Raw genomic sequence first — 16,928 nt, 5'->3', positions numbered from 1 at the left:
CCCAGCACACAGGTGCCTAACAAGTAGGCGCCAAAGGAACAGAGTCTCTCCCTTCAATCTCTCCCATTCTAATCTCTAGCACGGGGTTCACTTCACCAAGTTGTCATAGGATTCAGGACATCCCGCCTGGGCACACGCACTGCCCCAAGGGGAGTCCGGCTAATGCTCGTTTGGTTGTGTGGAAGGTCGGACCACGCATCTTCCCAGGGTCCTCCCTGCAGCCTCTGTGTGCTGGCTGCCTCCTCCTTGCTTCCTCCCCCAAGGGCTGTCCCTGCTGCATGTTTCCAACAACAAATTACTGCCTGACATCTGGTGGTCACAGAGTCTCAGACTTGGCCTCATAACTATGGCAAGACGGAGCAGTGTTCAGGGGAGCACATTGGCTCCAACATGTGCACCCTCCAGGCTCGCCTCCGGGCGAAGGTGCTCTGGCCCGGGCAGCTTGCCCCCTTCATCTGCACCAAGGACCCGGGTCCTGGGGCGCCGATGGGGAAAGAGCCTCTGATACTTTCCGTCAGTCTCGCTCTGGGTCACACGTGCGGGTAAGGGTGGTGGATGCCGGGGGCTGGTCCTCTGCGGGGCTGTGGTTACTAACCACAAACACAATTAAAAGCACAGGGCTGCTAGGCGGATGGTGGCGAGGAAGCTGGGAGCGCAGATGCAGGGTTGGATGGGTGACATAGTTGCACCCCCTGCCTGGCCCTTCTGAGGAGGTGGACGCTGCAGACTGGGCACACTGCACTTCGTCCTTCACGGACAGGTTCACCTCCAGAGGGATCTGGGAGGCTGGCGTCCACATGCGGACTTTGATTTTATCAAGTAAGCTCATGAAACGTGGCGACGACGCTCTGCTATCTTATCGCCTCATCAACGATATGCACTGTAACAAGTAAATGGAGGTCATCTCTCCCACATCGAATACATGGGACTTTACGAAAACCCTGCCACATAGCCCTGTTTCTCTCCTGCGCCGCAAGCTGGAACATATAAGCGGCTGGCTACCCATGTGACCAGTGCCCTCGCTGCGGTCACAGCCGGTGACCCTGACCGGGGCCTCGGAGCGGGGTCTCCTGGACCAGCAGGCTGGGCCCCGCTTCCTCAGGGTGCTACGCGCCACACCAGTCCCACCACGTGGCTCTGGACAAGGAGAAAACCAAGCTGCCATGGGTGCTGGGGTCCTGCAGACGGCGAAGGGTCCCTGTCTCGGAGCAGGCGCCACCTCCTCCCCAAGGCCTTCCCCGCCCACCCCACTCAGATGGCATCGTTTCTGCAACTGCTACCCTCCTCCCCTAAACCTCTGTGCCCCCATGTTCCCATAGCAAACATCACCTCACTGACTTATTTAATAGGCATGCTGGGGCGGTCCGTCTTCCTGAAAGCAGGGCAGGGTCCCACGGCCTCCCCCAGCACCTGGAGCACAGCACTCAAGCATTTGCTGAAAGAATGAAGTACTTTGGCACTGTGAGGGGAGTCCAGATAATACCCTCACAGCAGGGCCCTTCACCATGTGCAGAACCCCACGACGATAAGCCACTGCCCTCCCCCTCATCCCCTTGCTGCCCCTCCTGCTGCTCGCTGCCACAGCCACTCAAATGGCGGGCAGCCCCTGGGCACACCATGGGCCTTCATACCCCTGGACCTTTGCACATGCTCCGCCTAGCCTACCTGCTCTCCCTGTCCCTCACCTCCCTGGCTCCTGGCTGCTCAGGAACGAGCTCCCACCTGTGGAAGCCTTCCTGACCCCTCTTCCCCGACGAGGCAGGGTAGGTGCCACTCTGAAAGCTCTGCGCCCACCTCTGAGGTCCTGCATATTTATGGGTGCTTTGTCACCATTGCTGGTTCCCGTGTCTGCCCCTTGAAGGCAGGCTCATCTTCCACTCTATGCTCCAGGGCCTGGGATGCAAGAGCTTGCATGCTGAGCCCAGGATGGAGGAGCACGTGGGAAGAAGAGCTATTCTCGGCCTCCAGATGGGGCACACCCCTCATCGCGGGATGGGCTCAGATGTGCGGCCGCGCCCCTGGGATGCAGCCCCCCAGGCAAGGCAGACAGCAATGTGCCCTCAGGAGAGACCTGGCTACACCTGGGACAGCGAGTGGCATTCAGCCAGGACCAGGACGCCAGGGGCCTTATCAAGGCACTCGGGGATGTGCTCAAGAGCACAGCAGGCCCAGACGTCCCCACGGCTTCGCTGGCCACCGTCCAGACACTGGAAACTGAGAGGGACAGTTTTCCAATTTTTATTAACGTTCTTTGTTATTTTTAGGATTTTCTGGAAAGAAGGAGTAAAGCTTTCCTTCTTTAAAAGGGATTTTAATGGACAATTAAAGGAACCACTACTGTGCTACTATGATCAGTGGCTCTGAGTAGAGGCACTCTGCTGGTGGGCGGCAGGAAAGGAGCCTGCGATCGAGAAAGTGTGGGCCAGTAAAACGGGCCTGACTCCAGGGTCTCGTGTCGCAGTCCTAATGGGGCGCTAGCTAATCGGGCACATGAGCAACGGGCTCAGCAGCCCCTGAAGGGAACATGAGAGAGAAGGAGCCCTCCCGTGTGTCAAGTCTGGTTGACATGAACGTGCCCAGATTGCGTCCCTCCCAGGAAAACCAGTGGGGTCCAAACGAGCCAACGGCCCCAGGCCACGCCCGGCCTCCCTCTCCCCCATGCGGTGGTCTCGGCCCGGCAGCTGCTCGGTGCCATGTGAATGCGTGCCACCCTCGGGAAAACCGCCTCTGCTGCATGGGCAGCCTTCCAAGTTCACCAGTAAACCACGCGGGTCCCTGGTGGTGCCTCTGCCTGGGGGGGGGCGGGCATCTAGCTGTGCCGGGCCAACTTCCCACAGAGGTGTGAGGCCTTGGACGGAAATCCGTGATATTTCTACATCTAAACAGACAAGTACAAGTTTTCAACTTTAGAAAAGTGTTCCGTTGAGCCGCTGACAAACACGGGGGCGGGGAGGGGAGTACACTACACAAACCTTTCCGTCTGTCTGTGGGTGTCTACTGCTCTTTTGAGTCTCCGGGATTTGTGTATGTGTTGCTCCCAGGCAGGAAGGAGCCTATTCTACAAGCTGCCAGGAGGCGCAGCCCTGTTAAATGCCTTTAAATGAAGCAAACACACGAGTATCTGGTGAAGAAACGCATTTTGTAGAGAGTTAAACAAACATTTCAAGGTCTGCTCTCTAAAGGGTGCGCGCCAGTGAAAGATGAGGGCTCGTGGCTGCGGTCAGGGATGCTGGTGCAGACCCCAGGGCGCCGTGCGAGACCGGCCGCCAGGCGCTCTGCTGCTGCCTGCGGACCTGGGGGCCACGCACCTTGCGGACCACGGGGCTCCCGTCGTTGATCAGCTGGGCCAGCATCATGGCCACGTTGTGGTCGATGGTGGTCGAGTGGTCGGTCCTCTCTGCAGAGTTGCCCACAAATGTGCCAAGGGCGAAGACCGCTGCGCAGCGCACCTGCAAGACGGGCCAGGTCGCGGTCAGGCCACAGGGGGTGGCTGGGGTCCGACCCTGCATGGTACCACCTGTCCTGATAGGGCAGCAGGGCGCGGGGAGGCAGCAAAGCACCAAACCGGGCACCGTGTGAGCCACCAGGGAGTGAGGGACCCGGAGGCTAGGTGATGTGGCGGCATGGTCTCTGGCCCTCTCCAGATTGCCGTGGGCGGGCCGGCGGGCCCTGGCCTCAACATACTGGCAGTGGCGGGCTCACCTCAGGGATGGGGTCAGAGAGGAGGCTGCAGAGTTTCTCGTGCGCGCTGTCCCTCACGCCACACCACCTGGCCGAGTCAAAGTTCTGCCAGATGCGTCCCAGGCAGATGGCCACCCACTGGCGCAGCAGTGGGTGGGGATCACTGAGCTGCTCCAGGCAGATGGCGATCAAGTTTCCCTGGAGGCAGGCTTCCTGCGAGAAGGCAGACAACAGCCGGCGGTCACTCCCAAGCCGGGGCAGGGGAGGGGTGCCGGCGGGGGTCACAGCCCTGTTGCTCATTGCTCAGGGAAATGCCCACATTGCAACTTACGTTCAGTTTTCCTCATTCCAGATCCCACCAATTTCAACTTACCTGCAAACGGTGGGCTACACGAAGGCCCCCGCCCCGTGCCCCAGGGAGCCCCCTTCTGAGGGAGACTGTTCCACAGACATTCAGCCAGAACAGGGCAGCTGGGGCCAGGCCTCTGCAGTGGAGGGAGGGGAGGGGCGGCCGTGGCGCTCACCTGTCCGGTGTTGTAGCTGTTCACAATCACAGCGAGGATGAAGGCCGTCATGGTCCGGTGTTCAGCCTGGAAAACAGAAGTCAGCCTGGTTTTGCTCTCTCCCCATGGTGGAAACCCAAACTTCCCCAAGCACAGACAGCACAGCTATCCTTTCTGAACCTTTGCGATAAGCCTGGTGTGCGGACACGAGAGTCAGCTCTGCTGTCTCTGGATTGGAGCCTACAGACAAAAAAAGCCTTTTAAAGAGGGTCTGGTGGCTTTGGGCTTGGAGCCTCCGGGCACAGGCTGTTCCCCGAGCTGCGAATGCCACAGGAGGGGACACGTCTGCTGCGGCCCCGCGTGAGCAGGGGGCCATCCCGCCGGTGGGAAGCACCCGACTGCTCACCCCTCACCCCTGCCCAAGCCTGTGGAAGCATGCTGCCCTCGCCAAGCGCGCTGGCGGGAAATGCGTGGATGCTGCATCCTCAGTTCCCAGCTTTCTCCTTCCCGGTCTTCCGTTGCGTGGGTCGGTCTTCATCCTGCCCTTCCCGCTGTGGCCCTCCTGAGGGGGGAACCAGTCAGCCTATTTTAATGGTTCCGTGGGGCCTGATGTTTTTAATGTGCACCTTGAGCAGAGTCTGAAACGGATCCTTCTCGCCCTCACCCTCGGATTTGTCAAGGCCACTACAGTGCCAATCCCAGCCTTCCTCCTCCCGCCTTAACCCCTCAAGTTCATGCCGGCTGTTGTCTGTTTCCACAGCCAGGGCGTACTTAGCCATGCCAACACGTCTGCCAACTCCTTAGTCTTGTGCTGCTGCCTGTGTCCCTGTGGGCTCAATCCCCGAGCGAAGCATGGTCTTCGTAAGGGTCAGTGCTGGGGGTCTGAATGTGGCGGGCTCTGAGTCTCTGGCCACTTGTCCCGAACAGTACAGGAGCGGGTGGAGGGTGCCGGGGTGACAGTCTGTTTCCTCTAGTGCCAGTGTCCGTCACCCGCTGAAGCTGTCCACTCCTGTGCAAAGGCCCTCTTCTCGTTCTGGCTACTTCTAAGGTTTTCCCTTTTGCTCTGAGATGTTCTACTTCCATCAGGATGCGTCTTTGTGTGGATCTGTTTGTATTCAGCCTTTGCAAGATTCACTGTTCCTTTCTTCCTATCGGGAAAATTCTCAGCTATGGGTGCGCTCACGTCCTCCTTCTCCTCACTGTCCCGATGGAGCACTCTGGCCTGGGGCTGGGAGCGGTGGGACCCCTCCTCGCAGGCCTCTGAGCCCCCTTCACGCCTTTGTTTGCTCCATTCTGGGTGACTTCTCCACGAATTCTCTCACTCACGGTGCTGGTCTGTGGTTCACTTCATCCACGCAGCATTGAACAGCAGTGGCTACGTCTTCTATTACAGGTTCTCCCCCCTCAAATCTGCCTATTTACCAAAAGAATCCAGTTGGTCATTTTTTTTTTTTTTAAAGATTTGACAGAGAGAGACAGAGCGTAAGAGGGAACACAAGCAGGGGGAGCAGAAGAGGGAGAAGCAGGCTTCCCGCCGAGCAGGGAGCCCGATGTGGGGCTCGGTCCCAGGGCCCTGGATCATGACCTGAGCCGAAGGCAGACGCTTAACGACTGAGCCACCCAGGCGTCCCTCTAGTTGGTCATTTCTGAGGATGAGTAAAAAGGAAAGAACAGATCATTTTCTTCTAACAGGGACAAAAGTACTTCTGAGGAAACAACATAATGGTGTATTTCTGGACGTAACTAAATTGTTTCATTCAATCGTCTTACACACACTTACCCATATGGATTTTACAGTCTTTTTCAGAGAGCTCTATTACTTTCAGTTCTCGGGGCTGATTTCCTATTTGCCGACTCTGCTGGTTCGCCCGCTTACGGCTGAGGCTCTCAGGCTCTGGGCTGTGCAAGCGTGCGGCGGGAGGTTCTGCCTTTGCTTCCAGGCCCCTGCGGAGCAGGGCTAGTGTCCTGGCCGGGACGTGGACACCCGGGAGCCGCGTTCCTGAGCCCTTCCCACAGGTGGGGTGGGGCGCGCCTCACAGGCTCCTGGCTTTCAGCAGGGGTCTGTTCTTGTGCTGCCGCCGCTCAGGCGCCATCCTGGGCGTGGATGTGGGTCTGCTGGGCAGGGGACCCCAGGGTCAGCGTTCCCTTCCCACTGTGGCTCTCCTCAGACTTCTTGCTTCAGCTTTTGGCATTTGGCAAACCTCTCTTTCGAATTTCACTATGGGCTCAAACATCAATGTGTTTGCAGCCGAAGCAGGGCCCACCCCGGCCAGCTTGGCTCGCCACTGAGCCACGATCACCCATGCAGGGTCCTTTTCCATTTGGTCGACGGTATTCTTGCTCACCAGAAAAGCGGGGAGGAAACTGTCTCCAAGCCTCTTGTGAAGTGTCAACTTTCGCTGCCTAGGATGACACTCCCTTATCACACTTAGGTTAAAACGTGGGTACTATTTGCCTTTTATGTAACCATCCTGTTTTTAATGTCTTCTGGTTTTTCTTCAGTAATCAGCATTTAGTTTAGAACACCAGGACTGTGAAAATGAGCTCTTATGCTTTAAATGTGCTGGCAAAACTCAGTTATATCAAGGAGCGACTCGGGATGTCTGTTCTGTTCTCTCTGCCATGCTAGGAGCTGCAGGGAGGGAACCTAGGGATTAATTACAACACATTTGTAGGAGTCGCTGTAAATGCTGTTCATAAATTACTATTGTTGAAGCATTTTAATAAAAGAAAAAAATTCGAACTTAAACGTTCACTCTCTGCTTTCCTTCCCTCCCTCCCTTCCTTCCTGATTCATAAGGCACATCGGCAACTTGTCATGTTCCAGAACCTTCACTAGGCATGTGAGCTGTCATATCATAGACGTGCAAGCACTCATTAATCTAATTCCATTGACAGGATGTGAGAGAGAGTGGATTCTACTCTATTGCAAACACATGCCAGGGAGACAGACGAATGTAAACAACCAAACTAACCTGCTCAGACACAGAAAGGAAACAGCTCTGAAATCAGGTGCTCTTAAGCAAAGGCACACCGCTTGCCCACTCCCTGACGTGGCCCTCCGCCCGCAGGGAGCCCCTCGCCACAGAAACCCCAGAGCGTGACATGTGAGCAGAGACAAGCGACACAGATCTGAGACTGTCCAAGGAGAAGTGAGGGTCCTCTTACTGGCATGTAAGGGTCTGCCAAGACCGACAGGAAGTATTTGTGACCGTTGTCCTTCACCAGGTCAGCTTGGCACGACTGGGGAGAGAAAGAGACAGGAGAAACTGTGAGTGCAGCTACCTGGAAGGGCTCCCTGCTTCCTGGGATGTGTGAATAGCGAAGGTGCAGTGAATGTCTCATGCCTCCGTGATTTCCTCAAGTCCAATGTTCGTTTGGAAGAACAGCTAGAATGGCTGCTTGCAGACACACCCTCCTCGGCTGTGGGAGAGGGGCTGGCACCTCACACATGCTTAGGAGTGCGGCAGCTCCAAGACATTCCTGAACACCTCTGGGTACCTGCCGGGAGGGGGCCCCCCCTTCACCTCTGCGGCCTGAGCCCAGACCCTCCCTTCCCATGTTCCCTTCCTCCTGCCCTCCGAGGCAGGATGCACCCAACACTCGAAATCCTCCCTGGTTTCTGCAGACCCCAGCCCCTGCTGAAGCTTTCCTTAGGATTTTGCTTAGACTTATAAAAGACTGGAAAAGGATAATCAGTGTTGAGTAAAATCGTGTGAACCATTTGTGCTACACGTTTCAACAGTGCTTCCCGGAGTAGAGGCCCGACTCCTTACCCCAGAGCAGAGCCCTGAGGTGGGAAGCTAAGTGAAGTGTCAGGTGTGCAGCTCTTCCCAACTCCCCAGGCTGCACTGCACCTGCATGCCCTGCACACACCCACACGCACGCACCTGCACGGCTCTGGGTTCATGAGCTCAGCACAAGTTCAAGGACCCGCAGGTGCCAGGCACTGGCTCAGTTCTGGACACAGAGACATGACCCACACCCTGCTCACGGTCTCTGGAGGAGACAACTGTGTGCATGTGATGGCATGGCGAGGAGACCCTGGGGATGTGGGGGCTCAGGGAAAGGAGGGGGTGCCTACTCTGAGGGACAGCTGGGATTTTCTGCAGAGTCGGGATGGAGGGGAAGGCAAGCCTATCCTGTGGGATGTGGGATGCAGATGGCACAAGGCTTCAGATGCTGCATGGAGGCCCCGAGGAGGCCTGTAGGGGCTGGAACCCGGGAGGGTCAAGGCAGTGGGTCTGCAGGACTGCAGCGGAGGATGAGCCAGACCGGAAGGGGGCGGCACACGCAGCAAGGGCGGAGGGAATGGGGATGACCCCGGAGACAGGAGACGGTCTGAGACTGTTCTCGCAGGATCTGGGGGGTGGTGGGGGTGGGGGTGGCACAACTGCTTGGCAAGATCACTGAAGAGCTGGGGTGCCGGTCACAGGCCCTCAGAGAAGGAGGCGTTCTATTTGGGGGCCAGTGTGTTTGAGGCGCCTGAGACACAAGCAGAGCCACCAGGAGGAAGGTTGCACGTACACACTCCAACGAGCAGAGCGGGATCCAAGACGACCTTCCAGATCGGAAGTCACCCTCATGTTGGGTGGGAACCCAACGGCACAGAGCGGGGGGAGGGTGCTCTGGACCACGGAGGACGGGGCCCTGGAGGACACGGAAACAGGTGCCCAGGGCTGAGGAGTGGGAATTCTGGAGAAGGGAGCCTGGCTCGGAGGCGGTGGCCGTGTTACCAGAAGCCCTGATGTCACACCAGGCTGGCGGGTTTGGGGGCATTTTGGAAGTGCTGGTTCTTCAAGGGGCTCAGATGATCATGCCCTGGACACTCAGGGTTCAGGTGCATAGTGCCAAGAGAAAGGTTTCTGTTTGCACAGAGGACAGGAAAAGGCAGAACTGGAAGCAAGGAGCTAGGTCTCGCACCAGGCTGCCCCTCTTGCTAGCTGTTGGGACCCCAGTGTAGAGCTCTGTGCTCGACTCGTGGGGTCGAAGGTAAACACACAGTATACGCAAGAGCATCTGAGAGTGACCCGCGTCCTGGACGCTCTTCTTCTTGGAGGGAGTGACCCTTGGAACATGGGCATGATGTTACACGGGCTCCGGGACTAACATCCAGAAAAACTGGTTAGTGGCATTTGGGGTAACATGTCCATGGAGACGATGAATTTCCCCTGCTCCCACCAGAGGACAAAGGCCATTGAAGAAGAAGTGAGCGTCCGACAGCAAAGGGAGAAGGGCTGCATGCTCCCCTCCACGGGTGGGGGGCTGTCTCCTGCATGCAGCCCCCTCCCAGCTCTGCAGACAGAGCCTCCCCCCGACCTCCTCCACACGACCGGCTTCTCGGGCGCTCTGATAATTCGGTGTTTCTTCCTCGCACCAGTAAACTGAGAGGGCGGCGACCGGCCCTGCCGTGTAAGTGGGACCTAAGCAGGGTGGGGCGTGGGTGGCTGGTCAGGAAGCATGGGCGCCGGGGACTCAGGTGAGCAGGCTGATTCCCGAAGAGCCAGGAAGCCAATGAAGCGCGAGTTTCCAAGTAATCCTGCGGGGATGCCCTGCTCTGAACTCAGGTGGTGACAGAAGATCTAAGAAGGTATCAACACGATTTCCTCTCTGTAGAGACGCCGTCCAGAGGGGACCGGGAGGGAGCAGCGCCGACGCCCCTGGAAACCGCGGCCCAGTGCCTGATTCTGAGAACAAAGGCCCCTTCTTCTTCTTCTTTTTTTTTTTTTTTAAAGATTTTTTATTTATTTATTTGAGACAGAGAGAATGAGAGACAGAGAGCATGAGAGGGAGGAGGGTCAGAGGGAGAAGCAGGCTCCCTGCTGAGCAGGGAGCCCGATGCGGGACTCGATCCCGGGACTCCAGGACCGTGACCTGAGCCGAAGGCAGTCGCTTAACCAACTGAGCCACCCAGGCGCCCCAGGCCCCTTCTTCTTAAACCAGAGGTTTGACAAGTCAGATCAAGGCCTACACGTTTACAGTGAAGCCCTCCAGCGCGCCTCATCAAAGAGTGACTCGGTGCCGCTAATTCACGCCCCACTCATTCTGAGCCAAGGTGCGTGCGTCAGGGGCCTTCGGTGTGGAGCCTGCTCTGATGAGGGGGTCACGCGCCATCTCTTCGCGGGTCTGCCTGCCCTTTCAGGCCTCAGCCGGAGTCGCTTACCAACTGGCTTAGAGCTTGCTCAGACTTTCACCAACTCGGCTGTCCCACCCCTGCCCTCTGTCCACACCGCATGCAGGGACCTGGGACACACGTACCCTGGCCAAGTGCCTCATCAGAAGGAGGGAAACACCAGGCCTTTCGACTACAAAGGCACAGAAATGTAATGCACAGACACACACTTGTCACGGGCTCGGTGGAAAGCCTCGCCTGGAGCCTGGGGGGCTCTGGCAGCCAAGGAGCCTCCGAAGCAGCTGCGCCCCCCAGATCCAGCTGCAGGTATGACATATTAAGGCTGGAGGAGAAGCAAGGGCATGAACACAAAGTGGTTTTTGTAAACACACCACCGTCCGACCACATGCAAAACCACCTCTGACGTGCTTTCAGTTCTTGCTACAGCTTTGGTTCTTCTCTCTCGGGATTTCAGGGAATTGTGCTTTCAGAACGAGGGAGAGGGAGGTGAGGAAGAGAAGCAGAGCAAGCAGGGGAGGAAGGGAGCACACATTTCACTGTGGCACCAACCGAAGATGCGGTGCAGATACCAGCACGGAGCAGAGAGCAGGAGGGATGGTTTCCTCAAGGCTGATATACGAGGCCAGGCAGGTGGCAATAATCTGGAAAAGCACACTTCCTTCTCCTGCAAGCACACGAGTCTGTTACGGGGGGCGGGGGGGGCGGAGGAGGGCGCGGGACGTCGGCAGGGACGTCGGCAGGACCGTCCTGAGCACCAGTGGGCACCGCCGCTCATGACCTGCCGTGAACTCGGAGAAACTCACACACAGAAAGTCAACTTCCCATCCATGTGGGTCCCAGAGTTCAGTCCTCAATGAGAGAAAAGGAAGACCCAGAGCGGGCTGCAGGGTGGCTGTTGCCAGAGCGACGGGTGCCCTCGGAGACGGCGGGACGGTGTCGGGATGTGCACACACCGTTTTAGCAACGGGGCGAGGTCATGAAACCAGCGGTGCCTGAGAAAACAAGACCAGGGCAGGATTTCTGCTTCCTGGTCACAAGAGCTCACAGCCCCTCACGAATTCCGCAGCACGTTCATTAGCGCGTTCGCGTCCCTCCGCACGCCTGAGGCCCTGGCGCGACGGACTAAGAAGATACTTAAATATACAGGGCGCCTGGCCAGCGAAGTCGGAGAAGCCCGTGACCCTTGATCTTGGGGTCATGAGTTCAAGCCCCACGTTGGGTGCAGAGATGACTTAAAACAATAAATGAACATAAAAAAATATTCTCCAATCAGATGCTCTTGTGTCAAAGGTAAACTTCGGAATGAAAACACACCATCAACGTTGTAAATAACCAGGATCAATGGGAAAATCACTGGCACATATGGACGCTTTTATGCCTTCAAACTACTTTTTCACACGTTCCAAAATTTGTAAATATATTTAGAAGTTCAAAAATCAAAATGCTACAGAAAGGCATAGACGGAGAAGGCAGCTTCCCCCCTCTGTCCCTGCAGGGGCTGCAGAGTCGGCGTGATTATACCTGAGTGTGGAAAAGTGACATCTGGATATAAAATGAAAATAAATGTTAAAATAAAAGGCAAGTGAAGCTCTCCCTTCACCACTACTGTAAGTGCTTTGTTGGCTTCTTACTGATTCTCCCAATGTTTCTTTATGCAAACCTATGAAATAGGAACACAGACACTGAGCCATCCTTTTCTTAAATGAGAGGAATGCTCCCTCTGTGTGAGGCAACCCTGCCACGTGGAGCCGGCCTCTCTTCGCGGCGAACGTGCAGCAGTCCGTCAGGACGAGAGTGTGGCTTGTTCAGACCCACGCGGGCAAGGCTGTAAATTCCTGTAAGCAACACGGCCCCGTCACAGGGCAAGTGCATATGCAGTCTTGATACCTTGTGCCCCAGCAGCAGAGCCTGCTGGAAGACACCCGAGTGCTCGCCCACCTGAGAACGAAAATCCGCACTCAGTGACGCCCTGCTGCGCACGTCCCTTATCATGGAAAGGACTGAGCATCTCCCCTACGTGTAAATAAGGGCCATTTGTATTTCTCTTTCTGGGAACTGATAGTTCACGTTCATCTTCTGGCCATTTCTCTGCTGGACTGTCAGTGTTGTTTTTGATTTCTTGGAGCTCCTTACATATTATGGAGGCTGGTCTTTCACCTGGGAGAGGAGTTTTAAATACCCCCCCCCCAATTCTTTGACTTTGCTCATGTTTTTTTTAACCCCCCATGCAAATGTTTTATTGCCATGCAGGCAAATCTATTAATTTTCAAAGACATCTAGACTTTAAGTTATGGTTAAAAAGGCTTTCATCACTCTAAGGCTAAAAGAGAATTTACCTGGGGAGCGCCTGGGTGGCTCAGTCGTTAAGCGTCTGCCTTCGGCTCAGGTCATGATCCCAGGGTCCTGGGATCGAGCCCCGCATGGGGCTCCCTGCTCCGCGGGAAGCCTGCTTCTCCCTCTCCCACTCCCCCCTGCTTGTGTTCCCTCCCTCTGTCGCTCTGTTAAGATAAATAGAATCTTAAAAAAAAAAAAAAAAAGAATTTACCTGGGTTTTCTTTTAGTGCTTTCATGGTTTCATTCTTTATATTTAAATAATCTTCTTAAAGTCAATTCTGGGGGCGCCTGGGTGGCTCCATTGGTTAAGTGTCTGCCTTCAGCTCGGGTCATGATTCTGGGGTCCTGGGATTGAGCCCTCCATCGGGCTCCCTGCTCCTGGAATTGAGTCCTGCATCAGGATCCCTGCTCCATGGAGAGCCTGTTTCTCTCTTTCCCTCTGCTGCTCCCCCTGCTTGTGCTCTCTCCCCCCCGCCCCCGTAACAGACTGTCAAATAAATACAATCTTTAAAAAAATAAAAAAGAAAGTCAATTCTGGTGTTTGGGATGCGCAGGTGGACAGCTAGCTACCCTAACACCAGAAATTCAGGAGCCCGTCATCCTTACTGAGTCGATCTGAGCTGCTGACTCGACCCTGCACAACGCCCTGTGTACACTAAGGCCTGTCTCTGTTGTGCCCGTTTGTCAGCCTGTCTGTTCATGATCCAGCCCCACAATGCTCTTTAGTACCAATGCTTTGTCGTAAGTCTTGATATCTGGTAGGGTTAGTTCCTTGCCATTTTCCTTCCTATTTAGTCTCCCTGGTGATTCCTATTTATTTCTCCGTAGGAAGGATACAGCATGCCTGTCTAGTTCCAGAAAAGAGGGAGGGAAAGAGCCTGCTGGTAGTTTTATTGGGATTGTATTAAAGTTTAAATTAATTTAGGGAACACTGACATACTGCCGATGACAAATCCTTCTGTAAATAAACGGCGTACGTTTTTATTTGTTCGGGTGGATTTCTGGAATGCTTTACAGTTTTCTTCTCAGAGGGTTTTCATGTCTCAGGTCAGGTTTATGCCCAGATTTAGGGTTCTCCTGTAAACGGGTGCATGTATCTTCACTGGCTGTTCCTGTGATTTCTTTTTTTTTTTTTTTAAAGATTTTATTTATTTGAGAGCGAGAATGAGAGCATGAGAGGGAGGAGGGTCAGAGGGAGAAGCAGACTCCCTGCCGAGCAGGGAGCCTGATGCGGGACTCGATCCCGGGACTCCAGGATCATGACCCGAGCCGAAGGCAGTCGCCCAACCGACTGAGCCACCCAGGCGCCCTGTTCCTGTGATTTCTGTATCTGAATCTTGAATCCCCCTTCCTCGTAACACCTCTCATTACCAGCCTGGTACTGACTCCACTGGGATTTCCAGGCATATCAAGTGCCAACCGTAGTGGTTTGCTTCTACCTTTCTAGTTTTTGTGCCTTTTATTTCAGCCTCTTTGTTAGCGGAGGGTGACGGTGGCTTCTCATTCTGCTTGCTTGCTGCTCTTAGTGTCTCCCTGCTAAGTCCAATGCTGGCTTCTGGGCTTAAATGTTAAGAGGAGTAGCTAATGACGTGCTCATATTGTGCGGTTTTCTTCCTTCATGAGAAGATCGATGTCAGCCTTCTTCTACTGATCAATATTATTACTGTAACGGCTCGGCTTCTCGGGGGCTGACGTGGAACCAACCCCCCACACTGGGAGGAGCCCGTTGGGCAGTGCGGTGCTGTCCCTTCCATGTTTCCATGTTCTTCTGGGTTATTTCCAAACACAAGTATGGATGTAATGTGGTTTGCTTTTTGTGTGTGATCTTTTTCCATTTTCTTTGTGTGGTGACATATATACAACATAAAATTTACCATTTTATTGATATGTAAAGCATATGGCTTGGTGGCATTAAGTACGTTCATGCAGTTGTGCATTTTAGGTTCTCACATCGTTACAGTAGTTCCATAGACAGAACAGTGATGTTTGCCTTCAGTTCGCAGCTCCAGAGGGGTGTGATGCTGCTGGGGCTCTCCGCCCCAGGGGGCCACCGGACATGGCGGGTTCTTCCCAACGCCTTTCCCTGTTCCTTCTAGGGAAACTGGTGTGTTTGAGCCTTCTACTTCTTCTGGAGTCCATTTGGTAAGTTGTATTTTCCTGGAAATACAAGTTTGCTATATTCAAGTTATTACTGCATTTTCAGAGATGTGCGAGTCAACACGTTCTCCTTCCCATAGTTCTTCCCACCTTGTCCGTTCTTGGTTGTGCTTTGCCCCCTTCATCAGGTGAGCTGATTCCCCCCCCCCCCCACCCCGCAAAGAAACGGCTTTGTATTTACTCTTGAGTTTTTGTGTTTTTGTTTGCGAACTCAGAGAAAGTCCTCCTTGGATCTTCACTGAACAGCTCTTCTCTGCATACCTATGGCTCCTTTGGCTGTCGTCCTGGTTGGTGGCTTACTCTACTCTGCTTCTCTGTCAGGGTTACACAGGGACTGAAGGTTGCCAAGTTTCCTCTGAATGTGGCTTTAGCTATATTCCATGGGTTTGATGTGCATTATTTTTATTGTCTTTTGGAAACTATAAACGTGTCTTGTATTCTTCCTTTGACCGAAGATTGAAGGCAATCGCTTAAAAAAATTTTTTTTGGTCGGAAGGCCCATTTTGTTTTCTGATACTGTTATTCATCTCTGGTCCTACTATGCACATTGTCTATGCTAGTTCTACTTTTTGGAAATTCTTAAGGTTTCTTTTGTGGCCTAATATATGGTCAGATCTTGTACACAGAAACCGTGTTTATACTCAGCACACGGCGTTCCGTGCACGTGGCCTGCCTTACTTGTAAGCCTATGTTATTCTTAACAAAAGCAGCAACAAGAGTTTTTACGTGCCCGGGCTGTAGGACGTGCTCTGCGGCCACGGAGACGGAGCCCACCACTGGCTCTTCATCACCACCTCGAGGAAGTTGTTGGAACTCCCATTTTTATGCAAGGAGGCAAAGGTCCCGAGGTCTGCTGGTGGCGGGGCTGGAGCCCCAAACCAAGGCTGGTCCAAACCACGGGCACCACGACGGCTGTGGAAAGACCCACCCCGGCACAGCTACGCGGCTCGGACGCTCTTACCGGGAGGCAGAGGTTCGGCTCGTCTTGCTTTGTGTGAAAGGCTGGCAACTTCTTCCCACCATGTGTCTTGTGGTTTCTCTACTGGCAGAGGTTCTTTTATACACAGATTAGCTTCCATTTTTATCAGATGAATACAGGGAGGGAGGAAGAGCAGCGGAACAGCACTAGACGGCCTATTCCTCCCACCCCGAGTCCAGCTCCCATTTTGAAATAATAGCTATGTCTTTATTTAGCAATCTCAGACATCTACTACTCCATCATAGAAGGTGAGGGTTTCGCTCTTTTCCACCTGCGACTTTGTGTGGCCTCATCAGAGCCTCTGGTGAACTCAACACTCATTAATACCCATTAACATCACACACAGGCAAATCTGTCTCACTAGTGACTCCAGCTGCCTTCTTTGGTGACATTTTCTCACCGTAAACCTTTTGTTTCACTTGCTTATTTTTCTAATGCTTCTCCAGCCATTGGACAAGGCCCCTCAATTTTGCACCTGCTCAGCCTATCAGATAACCATCAGCTCCTGTGTCTCTGTCCACCTGGCCCAGGGGAACTCAGCTCTGCTCTGGGTGGATTCTGGTCTCGGCCCGAGAACGGCCTTCACCCTGGAGCCAGCCCTTCTGCTGGACTGGCCCCTGTGTTTCTGGAGCTCACCTGAGATTCCTGGATTCGTCTGAACTGTCTGATTTGTTTCTGTTGCACAGCTCTGCTAGTGTCCCAGCCAGGCCCTAAAACTGTCCCTGAGGGTCATGCTCAGCCATGCCACAGGGGGTCCTCCGCCATGTGGGGCCAATGACCCAGCTGCAGGACAGGCAGCAGCCCGGAGAAATGCTTCTGGACGAAGAAACCCAGCCTCTCAGCCTCCTCCCCCTCTCACGTGGGGCGCTCGCACGCGGACTTTGTTTTCACCACCACTCACTTCCGTGCGTCTGCGTCTTGGCTCCTGGCCCTGTTGTCCCCATCAGAGGCATCAGAGCACCCTCCAGGCATGGCCTCTCAAGCTGGCCCAGCCACCCTCGGGATCTCCTTTTAGCTTCCACTTTGAATGAACTTCCCGAATCACAGCCTTTGGGTTAGCTCTTTCCACTCGCCCCGGCTTTGCTACACTCTCAGCTCTTTGAGGCCAAGAACCCTATATTATTACTCTTTACGGTCCCCG

The 16,928-nt window shown here is 54.6% G+C and overlaps 1 protein-coding gene across 2 annotated transcripts in view; it reads right to left on the bottom strand.

Annotated features, from left to right (window-relative positions):
- RPTOR (regulatory associated protein of MTOR complex 1) overlaps nucleotides 1-16,928 on the bottom strand; it is a 333,104-nt gene that overhangs the window by 54,833 nt on the left and 261,343 nt on the right. The window contains exons 14-17 of one of the 2 annotated variants that reach the window (XM_021680930.1): nucleotides 7,353-7,427; nucleotides 4,206-4,271; nucleotides 3,703-3,894; nucleotides 3,309-3,449 (exon numbers count right to left, since the gene is read on the bottom strand). The exons of the other annotated variant lie outside the window; for it this stretch is intronic. Of the exons in view, the coding sequence (XP_021536605.1) occupies nucleotides 3,309-3,449; nucleotides 3,703-3,894; nucleotides 4,206-4,271; nucleotides 7,353-7,427 (474 nt within the window). The remainder of the gene's footprint in view (nucleotides 1-3,308; nucleotides 3,450-3,702; nucleotides 3,895-4,205; nucleotides 4,272-7,352; nucleotides 7,428-16,928) is intronic. 2 annotated transcript variants of the gene reach the window in all.

Source organism: Neomonachus schauinslandi, chromosome 15 (genome assembly GCF_002201575.2).
Source record: "Neomonachus schauinslandi chromosome 15, ASM220157v2, whole genome shotgun sequence".
In the NCBI taxonomy this organism is placed as follows: domain Eukaryota; kingdom Metazoa; phylum Chordata; class Mammalia; order Carnivora; family Phocidae; genus Neomonachus; species Neomonachus schauinslandi.
Note: the sequence above shows the minus strand (reverse complement) of the source record. Positions and strands in the feature narration are given on the sequence as shown.